This window comes from Pundamilia nyererei, unplaced genomic scaffold, assembly GCF_000239375.1.
Source record: "Pundamilia nyererei isolate P.nyererei 1_Seehausen unplaced genomic scaffold, PunNye1.0 scaffold00165, whole genome shotgun sequence".
Classification (NCBI taxonomy): Eukaryota; Metazoa; Chordata; class Actinopteri; order Cichliformes; family Cichlidae; genus Pundamilia; species Pundamilia nyererei.
In genome coordinates this window covers 1350818-1362469 of record NW_005187566.1, presented here as the reverse complement: position 1 = coordinate 1362469, position 11652 = coordinate 1350818, and the positions used below count along the sequence as shown (strand labels likewise).

At 40.0% G+C, this 11652-nt stretch overlaps 1 protein-coding gene across 1 annotated transcript in view; it reads right to left on the bottom strand.

The window, feature by feature from the left end:
• Window positions 1-8850: 8850 nt before the first annotated feature.
• The window catches only part of frk (fyn-related Src family tyrosine kinase), a 13170-nt gene continuing 10368 nt past the window's right edge, over window positions 8851-11652 (bottom strand). The window contains exons 6-8 of the mRNA XM_005745747.1: window positions 10932-11113; window positions 10508-10673; window positions 8851-10419 (exon numbers count right to left, since the gene is read on the bottom strand). Coding sequence (XP_005745804.1) covers window positions 10211-10419; window positions 10508-10673; window positions 10932-11113 — 557 coding nt within the window. The 3' untranslated portion in view covers window positions 8851-10210. The remainder of the gene's footprint in view (window positions 10420-10507; window positions 10674-10931; window positions 11114-11652) is intronic.

Genomic DNA, 11652 nt, shown 5'->3' with positions numbered 1-11652 from the left:
ATTATATTTGCAGGGCAGAGTTGGGCGAGATTCAGGAAGCCAGGTCCAGTGGGGTTAGAGCATGCTGCTGTGTGGTTGACATGATTGATAGACTCCTCCCTCAATGCTTGCAATGATCCCTCAAACTGTAATGGCCCAGAGAGAGGGGCAGCATGGGAACATCTTCTCAGAGATGAATGTCCTGTACCTGGGGTCCTAAGCTCGGTCCTTCGAAGTCTGAACTGTCAAGTCATCCTCATGCATCGATTGGAAGCAGTGATAAATGCCTCACTGCAGTTAGTACTAGATGCCTATGGAACAGGGTTGCAGGATCCCTTTTTAGCAGAAACCTGGAATTCATTAGCAAAGCCATAGCAGCCCTGACCAGACATTACTACCTTTTTATATAATTACGTCCACTCTGCAAAGTTGCAGGACTGGCTAAATCCTGTACTGCATTTTGTTAAGGCAAGACCGAGAACACAGGAACACAGGGCCTGCCAGTCCTATCAATCAAAGAGTAGCCTAGCAAATGAGCAATTTTAGTTGGACATTTGGAATGGGATTAAAGCAACGATGTGTGCAGCAGAAAGGGCAAAATTATCAAAGGTTATAAGGACTGCATCTGTATATACACAGTGTTGTCATGGCATTGTAAATAAAAAGTACAACAATTCAGGCACATTTTGTATGTCTTTTCAATAATTTGTATCAATTCACAGCTTTAACATTCTAAAAGGTTTGTGTTGTTGCAAAAGGCGTGAAGGTCTTTCAGAGGGTCTCCTCCCAGCTGGTTATACAAGGAAAAACCTCTAAGAGGAAGCACCAAGGAGGGATCCTAACCAGATGCCCAAACCACCTCAACTATCTCCAGAACACTCTACACTACTCCCCCCTGTACAGTCTATTTTTGCATTTGGATTGTCTGATTACACCTACTGTCATTCATTTCTGCAATATTCTTCTTAACCTCTTTATTAAGAATCGAACCGTTAAGATACCAGGATGTTGGATTTGTAAAATATAATCTATGTCATTTTCTGCTGTTATCAATGAGATTTAAATTTAGCAGAACAGAATTTGGTATTGAAGACTTTCTGGTTTAGTGTCTTTATGTGGCAAGAAAAAATGAAAGCAAAACATGACCAAAAAATTCATGATTAGGGGAGAAATTATCACAGACTTACTGTACAAACCAACGTAGCTCAGAATGATAGATAAAGAAGATACTCAGTTAAACAGAAGAAAAGAAAAAAGTGAAAAGTGTAATGAATCAGAAATTTGCCTAATCATATATGGCTGATGGGGGGGACAGAAAGAGATTGGGCTAACTTTATTGGATTCCTTAGGGGACTAAGCCATAGAGAAGCCCTCATATAGCTAAAGGTAAGAAAATGTAAACCAAAGCTTAACTGACCCTTACATTTCTATACCCACAATCAGCCTAACTAAGATCTGCAAATGGTACAGAAACATTGAAGTTACTGGTTTTTTTCATAACTCATTGAATATATCAGTCGTATATCAATGTCATTTCTGGGGAAGAGCTGCTATTGTGGGAACAATATTAGCCATGTGCAACAGGGCTAAATGGGGTATAGGTTACTGGGAGTTCAAACTCAGATGGCTGTGCATTTACACCACCAGAAAAGCACAGAAAAGCAACCCATCATGTTTATGACCCCAAAACCCAGTGAAAAAGAATCTTGACTTCATACAATTTCATTCTCTCTCAGCTTTTATGATATACTGATTTCATAATGCCTCAACATGTAAATCATGCAGTTTGAATCAAACTGAGCACGCTCTTTATTCTCCGTCTGCCTGCAGACACAAGGGAGAGAATTCAGAGCATAACCAAAGTCTTGACATGTCTCTGTGAATAAGGGAATTAACTTATAAACTCATAAATATGTTGGTTGCAAAAGGAATTACCCATCCTATTCAAGGCTGTTCGTCTTTTCAAAATCCCCCTTTTCTCTATGCAAACACGAGCTATTCATTTGAATAATTCTCACTAAACCTGTCTTATCCACTTGTTTTCCCTTTGAGAGGCAATCACCCGTTGTCAGCTTGTAATTTATGACCACATGCAAATCTGCTGCAGTTTTACAGGATTGCATTAGAATACATTCTTGTTATTGTGAAGCATTATGGTAAATGGGGAAATATATGCTTTTTAATGGAAAAAGACAAGGTGGATCTTGAGTTTTATGTGTTTCTGAGACACTGAAAGCAAGACGGATTATATTTGCGTTGCTACTTTTTTATTATCCTAATTATGCAAAGAGTTTACTGCTGTGAAATGCTTTTAAAAGGCTTGTGAACAACCAGCTTCTCTGTTAAATTAAGATACCTCCAGATTCTTGTTTTTTGTATTCATGCTTCCCAAACAAGTTGATTATTACCCTAGCTGTAACTGTTGGTTACCAGGTAACCATGGTTAACAGCTAAGACATCCAATGCATTCATTGGAGTATTAACAGCTGGCAGCACTAAAAGCTTGGCTAAATGTGGCATGTTTTATACAGCACTTTGAGTAATGCCAGAGAATTGAAAAGCGCTATATAAGTATCAGACCATTTGAATTCAATTTTACACAGCGCCAAATCTGTCACGGCCTGGAGGTTCAGCTGGTCGCTGATCAGCTGTCTCTCTCTCTCTCTCTCTCTCTCGCCAGGGCGGAACTCATTGTGGGTTCACGCCCTTGTCCCACGCCCTCGGAGGAGGAAACACCTGTGCCTCATCAGTGGATGGCATTTACCGGTAAGCCAGGAAGCAACGGCTGTTCTTTGCTGGATCATTGTGAGAATCGCGTCAGAGAAAGTAAAGCGTCTAGCAAGTATTTTTCCATGTAGTTGTGTGTTTGGAATCTAACGAGCGTTACTTTGTGTGCAGACCTGAACTGTTTTCCCTGGTGTTCCCTGAGTGATGAGTGTTCGAGTGGATTCGTGTTTGGATTGTTTGGAGAGAGACGAGAGTGTTCACCTGGATTTCCCCCGGAGCCCTGCCCCTCTCACAAGCCTGCCACAAGGCAACTGTTACATTGTAAGGTAGACCTTACAATAATACATACAGAGAAAAACCCAATAATCACATAACCCGCAAGCACTTTGGCGACAGTGGGAAGGAAAAACTCCCTTTTAACAGGCAGAACCAGGCTCAGGGAGGGGTCGGCAGGGATGGCCTACAGTCTTTACTTAAGTACATCCAGATGTAGTAAATTTGTTTAGTCAGCTCTTTTATCCATAATTTTTCTTTAATATTTGTAATCCCACTGTAGATATTGACATTTAATGGAAAATCAACATGTCACAGACTGTTCAAAGCCTTTTAATTCCTTTTTAAGTCTTTATCATTTGGTTCAAAATTGACGTTAACACACTTTCATTTGAAAAAGAAACTGCACTAATGAAACCAACGAAAGGAATTAAAAACCAGTCTATAGCAGGGGTATAGACAGACTGTGTGTTTACTACAGTACAATATATATACAGTTTAATGTTTATTTATATAATGCAGTTGTTGTTGTTTTTTGCACTACTTTGTCAAAGGTAGAAAGGGAAAAAATATTTCAAACATTTATGTGATTATTGTAGCAACTAGGCTTTTAAATGAATCAAGATTCAAATTAAACTCCACAAAGTCTGTGCTTTATTTACATTGAGTAAATAAATGAATTATTACAAAGGTCATTTTAGTCATTTTGTAAGGTAAACTCTAAGGGGTCCTGACTGCACCCACAGTAAAAACCAATGATTTTAGAAAACACTCATCTTTAACGCCATCATTGGTACAAACAGATCTTTTAGCTCCCCCTTCTGGTAAATTTGTGTAAGATCGACCAAGACAAATGCCCACATAAAACTGTTTCTCCTGTATAAACAAGCAGCTATCAGATGGAGCTGACCCTATAAAAACACCAGATTACAGTGTGAGAATAGTGTTGACCAAACAAAACCCTAGCCATGTCAGCATAAAGCAACCAGGTGACCATCTGAGAATTGTTAAAACAGCAGCTAAGACTTCCAAGTAACCCATTTGCTGAGTCTGACCATCTACAAAATCAACAAGTGAATAAAACAAATATAAAAGAAACAAAAAAGGCCATACAATATTCAGATCTGTGATTCTGTGCTTAACTTATGTCCCTGTAGTTTTCTTACCTAACCTAACGTTATGGTCTAAGCCACTAATGACATTTTATTTATTTATTCATTTATTTATTTATTTATTTGGCCTGTCCCGTTTGGCTCTTTTGCCCTCAGAATTGTTGTCTAAAGGCAAAGAAAGATGCCCAACGGATTTACTTTACCAAATTGACCATCCCAGCCTTGCCGTAATGGTCCATTTGATTCACCTTTTATTGTTTATTTTATTTTCACTTACTGAATACGGGACAGACTTGACTGGAGGAAAGAAGGGGAGAAAGAAAGAGGGAAAGAGAAACAGCTGAGAAGAGGGACGGGGGAGAAGGGCAAAAGACAAAAACCAACAGAGCGGGCAGAGAAAAAAAATGCATATATCAATCACCTGGGTCACCTGCTGAGAAAGAAAAAAGAGAGCAAGCAGAAGAGAACAAGAGTAATAGAATAAACAACATCACAATGATATATGGGAATATGACAGTAAATACTAAATGTTAAACATTATTGTGCAGCACATAAGATCAACAGAACACAGTGTGCTTTGAGGTAGGAGCCAAAAAGGGTGTAGTTTGTGGGTGTGATCACCCGTGTGTACACCTGTGAGCATGGACGCGCTTGTTTTTTGTTTTTTAAAAGGTTCCTTCATGTAATAATCTGCTAGAGGGTGTGGGGGGGCCACAGCCCCGTCCTCCAGGGCATGAAGCAGGTGTGGAGGAGATCAAAACTCCAGACATCCAGAGGCCCCCAGAACACAAGAGACCAAGGAAGACTAACAGAGGGGCAGCTGCGCTGCCTGAGTGACCGAGCGAGCCCCAGGCTCCAGGCCCCGATAAGCGGCCGCCAAGGAGTGAGCCGGTGTGTACCTGGACGCCCATCCCCGGACACAAAGAACCACCAACGCACCGATGTCTGAGGGGGTCCGCCACTGGCAGGGGAAGTGGTGGTAGGGGGAGATAGGCCTCCAAACCTTGGAGGGCCTGAGATGTCCCCAGAGAGGTGGCGCCTGACACCCAACCTGACATATAGACACAGACATACAGGCACACACAGATACAAACATCCATTCCCACCCTCATGCTCTCATATGCACTTACTCCACACTCAACCAACGTGGAGACAGACATAAAGAGACGTTGTACACACGATCACACTCCCCAAGCGTACTCTACAAACCGGGTCTAGGTGCCCCCGCCCCTGGAGGGGGGAACTGCACCCAGACCCAGGTGGTGTTTCCCTTTTCCCTGCGGTGGGGGGACATTTTAGAAATTTCAATAATCAAAACCTGAAGGGTTTGATTATTGAGGGAAGTTGCGATTTATCCCAGTGTCATTGTCCTTACACAGTCACGTTTCATCAGTATTTGTGTGTATATGTGATGTGTTGGTTGTCTGTTTGTTTGTTTGTATGGACATACTGCAAATCAATTTCCCGTTAGGGACAATAAAGTTACCACCACCACCATAAAGTATTTTTAAGCTGATCACTTATTTAGCATTGAAATTTCCGTCCCAACTACAACGATGATTCAGATGAACATTTTTTCAATGTAGTCTTGCTTTAAATACATAAACCCATAAACAGTACAAACACTACACTAGGTCCACATAAACACAAATGCCAAAACAACACCAAACCAAAACACGCATCTGACCTTTTCCTTCAATACCTTTGTAACACGTTATGCTATTAAGCATAGTTATTATAGTCTGCACCGACGCGGGCGCTTCATGTGGTATAACTTGTACTACTTGATTCTACTATGTGTAATATGCCTAGAATTATGCAGTCTGCCACATTTCAACTAAACTTTCGTCTGCGATTTTGTGTTGCGTACTAGTACTTCCATCACAGTTGATTCCTTTTTTTTAAATAAATGCTATAAGTGACATTTGCCCCAGGCCCATCAGTCCTATATTTGCTCTTAATACACCTGTAACAGACAGCTTTGAACCTTTTTAGCTGTACAACATAAAACCAGTGATTTGAAGCCACAACCAAAAACACCACCATGATCCTGTCACATTGGTCATCTGTCATCTGTGGAAGGCCAGAATGGTACAGTGTGTACCTGGGTTTAGGAACACAGTTTAAAACCATGGATATGTTGTGGCCTCAGTGAATGACAGAGCTGAAAATTATCAACCAACCCTGATGTTCAACATAAACTTTGACTTAAGTGTGCACTTACTTCTCTCTGTTAGATTAAAAAAAAAAAAACATTTCCAATGATGAAGGTGAGTCAGACTTTAGATAACTGCATTTAAAAACTGCTGGAAGATATCAGCAGGCTATGAGGCAGGGGTGCAAACGGACCGGCAGCACCGCCATGTGGTCACATTGGGAAGTTGCATCAAACAATTTAGTCATAGTTGGTGCAAGTTGCCAAAAAAACCATGAACCCATATAGTCTTTCTCTCTCACACAATCATGTTTTTATCAATTAACAGGACGTTGAATTCACCTTTTTTATTTGCTGGAGGCTTGCTCAAGCCTTAATCATAATGTTTTCTTTGGCTTTCCCCTAATTTTATAGCAGAAATCAGTACATTTAGGCACGTAGACTAAATGAAGATGACGTGCTGAAGCTCAAACTGATCAACAGAATGGCAAAGAACAGTGATTTAACAGACACTGAATGTGACATCCTTGTTGGTGCCAGAATTCAGATGAGAATGATGAGATTGCTTCTACGTGATAGGATGGCAGCAGTAACTAAAAAAAGAACATCAATTTAAAAAAAACAGAGTAAACAGAAGAGCTCATTGTACTGCAAAATGGATGCAATCAACTTATCGCACTACTGAGGTTTTTCTGAAGCTTAGGTGGCTTAAATAGTAGAGTTCTGCTCATCTGTGTTTTTGGCTCAGGTGTTTCTCATCTTCCCCTTGACAATACTTCACATGTTTTTTGCAGGATTCAGATCAGGGGAGTCAGTTGGCCAATCAAGAACAGTAATGTGATGATTTGGTAGTAGCCCTGGTAGGTGCTGAGTCCTACTAAAAAAGGAAACCTGGATGTTTATAAAGCTGATCACCAAATGGAAACATGAAGTGTCTACTTGAAAATCTCCAAGTAGTCAGTTGCATTGTCTTTGGACCAACCAACTTCAGAATACAACATGGCACCCAAATCATCAGAGACTACAGGAACTAAACACTGCACTTCAAACACCTTGGTTTCTGTCCTTCTCAACTCTTCCTCCAGATTCTAGGACTTTGATCCCAAGCCAAGTCATCAGTCTTTCCCATGACAGCATTTATGTGTACTGAATTAGACTAAGATACATGGTATTTATACAGTTTGTACTTGCATACATAATGAAAACAGAATATTAGCTTACATTTTTTTAATTAAATCATTTAAAATATGAACTTTTTGACAGTATTCAGATTTGTTCATATACATTAGTTTATTTACTGAAATTGAACTATAGCCGGTGTGCAATACCATTTTGTACCATGAGATGGTGTAGAGAGTCCATCCATCTCCTTCCACGTAGCCAATTCAGGGTTGTTGAGGGGGTGCTGGAGCCCCATGGATGTCTTGGACACAGGTAGAACACAACAACTTGTCACAGAAAGACCCCAACTCTGGGTTTGAGCCCAGGACCTTCTTGCTGTGGGGTAACAGTGCTAATCACTGCATCACCATACCACAGGGTTTACAGAGTTAATGTCCTAAATGTCATAGGGTGAGAGGCACCCTGAACAGAGACCTGTTTAACAACTCTATGCTATAATAGTTTTACAAATTGATCTATGGGACAAGGAATTCCAGGTAAGTTGCAACTTTTTTCGAAAGGTAAAAAAGTTGGTAGGCAGTATGGATATGAATAAAATACAATATATACTGACAACAGACAGCGTGAACAATGGCGCTTCCTGTTATATAAAATGTCCACACAATGAGAACCTGCAATGTGTTGACCCATTCTGTCCTGTTATTAAGTGCAGCCTGAGACTAAACTTACAGCAGAGCTCTGTACCACAAAGTTTCACATACAAAAGATATCTTATTATCATTCACCATAATGTCAGAAGGGCTGATCATGTTAATCCACAGTTTAATACTCTAGCAACCAGCCTTTTCACATAAAAGGGGTGGTGTTGGTAGAATGTCACCAATTACAAAACTCCAGGCAACAAAGTGATTTATTTTAAACAAATCTTCCTATCTAGAACAGCAGCGTGAACATAAGAGAAAAGACACTGTGTGGTTATGCAAGTTATTTAAGTAATGTTAAAATCACTGGTGTTTGTGCATTTGAAGTTCCATCACCTAGTTCATCCTATTGGAATGCAGCAAGTAGAACTAACAAAAAGCTGCATAAGTTAACAGGCTTTTCAACATAACCCTTACATTAGGGCATAGGAGTTCCTGCTGGTTTATAATCCACTGTTTCATTAAATTACACCTGAAGTAAAGGATCTTCATAGTACAGAAAACTAGGGTTGAATGCCATATGGCAATGGATCCTGCTGAGAGGCAAACCACCTTTCTAATGCTGAAAACCGAGGGTTAACCCCTTACATTACCTGGTTTAGCCCAAACTCCTTTTCATAGTATAAGCATCAAGCCTCCGTTCTACAGTATTTATTATAGGTTATGGAAACTTATACCTCTTTGAAGAAAAAAGCTAATCCCAACCAATAAAAGTACACAGCACACAATGACACAGAAGACAAAGGACTACACATTCACACTCCAAAGACCATCACTGCCATGCGTCGAAAGCATGGGAAAAAAGGTTTAATGTGTCAGATGAGTTACTCTGATGTCAGACTTTCATTTTCCTATCAGTGTAAAATTCAAAAATCCAGGCAAATCATACTAAATACGGTTCTTTTAATTATATTAGGCTTAGGGACAATTAAGTTAAAATACAATATGATTATATATAAACACTGTCAAGATTACAATGTACAATTAACAAGAATTTGTGCATGACACTGAAAAAGAAAAAAAATCAACATTAGCTAAAACACCAGTTTAACTGGTTTAGTAAATGCATCAAAAATTTGAATGTTTGTGCCGTCACTTTGTTGTCGCAGCTTCCATTAATAAGAAAGACCCCACAGATCTGAGAGCAGTGTGAACAGAATCAAAAATCACATTTTTCAGTCACAGAGCATCAAACCGTCGCACAATGAATGAGCAGAAGTGTGAAGCAGACAGGTGTGGTGATACTGTGATGATACTGTAGGTGCTTAAAGGAGAAAAAAGTGCATGCAAATAACTGATTGTTCACAAATGCAGCTTTAACAACTACAACAACTAGCTGCTGATCAAAATTCACAGTATATTATGTGGGGAGAAAAAAAAAACTAGACTAAAGTAGCTAATGTTATGCTTCCATTTACATTATTTGCTTTTAGCGTGAACAGAATAACAGCCATCATGACTATGTGTGACTATGCAAATGGTTAAATGCAGCACAATAGTTGCATTTAGAACTTTTAGTAGTGGTTATTTTGGAAACATGACTTAACAGAGTATGCAGCAGGTTTCTCTCAGGACATCTGCAGGACCCCCACGCCCATCTTCCTTTTATTTGTCACCATTTTGTAGCAGCTGTTAGAATTTCTAAAGAGAAACGCTTGTAGTTAAATAGCTTGGTTAATTTGTCTTATTAGTGACCGCAACTTTGGTTGTCGTCCTAGAACCCCAAAATAACAATAAATGTGATAAAACTGCAGTGCCTGCTATTCTCTCCAAGACAGCAGATTGAGCTTCTAGGTGAACGTGACGCATTACTCCTGTCATGCAATGGCTCAACAAGTCGTTAGTGGAAAGAATGTTTGCTATGCTTCGAGCAAGCCGAACCAGTTAGTCGAGAGCAACGTAATGCTGTGCTGAAAAAGGCGTCTTCCAGTTAAGCGCTCTGTAGGAATTAGGTTAGACACGCATGTTATGCAATTGAGTGCGTTCATTTCAAACAAAACAAGACTATGAGTGCTGTCACCAACTCCATTCTGCTTTCCTATTTAGACCTTTTAAATTACATTAGCCAGTCAGTATATTCACGATTTCTTAAGAGGTTTTTTTGTTTGTTTGTTTTCTAATATCACAGCCTGGCAGTTGTGCTAATAACGAGCGGCATCGTCATAGGAAGTCACATCCTGTTCAAAGTATTCCTCCAGCTTCCACTGCAGGGTCTCAAATGTGGGCCGGTCCTGTTCATTTTCCTTCCAGCAGTCCTTCATAATGTCATACAAGACTTTGGGGCAGTTTGCGGGGCATTGCATCCTGAAGCCCTCAGCCAGTTTCTGGACCACCTGAAAGTTTGTCATTGCTGAAAGAATCACAGACTCACATCAGTACTAATCTTACAAGCTGGAATTCTTGCTAGATCTTTGTATTTGATAGAAATCAAATCTCACCTGGGTACGGCATCTGGCCAAATGTCACAATCTCATACAGCAAAATTCCAAAGGACCAAACATCAGATTTGATAGTGAACCTGTTGTCATGAATGGCCTCTGGAGCGGTCCATTTGACAGGGAATTTAGTTCCTTCTTTGGCTTCGTACACATTTTCGCTTTCTTTCTGCAAGCAAAAAAAGGCACAAAGATCCAGCCAAAAGTGATCATCAAAGCACATCAGTTTATTCCTGCAGTACAAACATGTGATGTGATCCTGACAGTAGTATAATAGATTCTGTGGATTAGTTTGAGGAGTATTTACAAGTTATGCCTGAAAGCAAGCAATTACATTTAGTAAAGAATGCAGGTTTTCTGAAGGACGTATGACTGGAATGAACGGCATCATGAAAGCGCAGAATACCAATTTCAGTTTTACACTCACCATGAAAACCCTGGCCAGGCCAAAGTCAGCCACTTTGCAGATGTTGTTTTCGCCCACTAGGACATTTCTGGCTGCTAGGTCTCTGTGGATGTAGTTCTGTAACTCCAGAAAAGCCATGCCTGATGCCACCTGTGCAGCCATCTCAATTTGATCTGAGATACGCAGTGTTCTACCTTTATCCTCTGTAATCCAAAGAGAAAGCCAAGTTACTGGTCACAATCTTACACACACACTTTTTCTTATTTTTAATGAAGCATGCCGGTAAGGAAACAAGTATAGTTAGTAGAGAATGCTAGCTTCTCAAAGAATGTATCTATTTAAGTCTGTCACTTTGACAGTAACAAATTCTTTGTTCCGACTACTGTGTCTATGTGGTAATTTCTATGATTTCATTTCTCTGCCTCCTCACATGTGACCCCAACTCTGCCAACAAGAGCTCAAACTGCCCTGCATAGATGCATACAAAAGCATTTTGGATGAAGCTTTAACTTCTGGATATAACCATGAAATCTTCCCTGCTGCTGGGGAACTGGATGAACCCAGAATATCAGTTTCTTTCTTTACTTGTTTAGAAACATCAGGACTAGCTCATCTTGGCTTGATGTCTTCTTAAGCCAGATAACACACACCAATTAGTTAAACTGCAGGAATGTCTTAAAGACATAAAGACCTGGATGGCCGCTAACTTTTTGCTTCTTAATTCAGATAGGTTATTGTACTC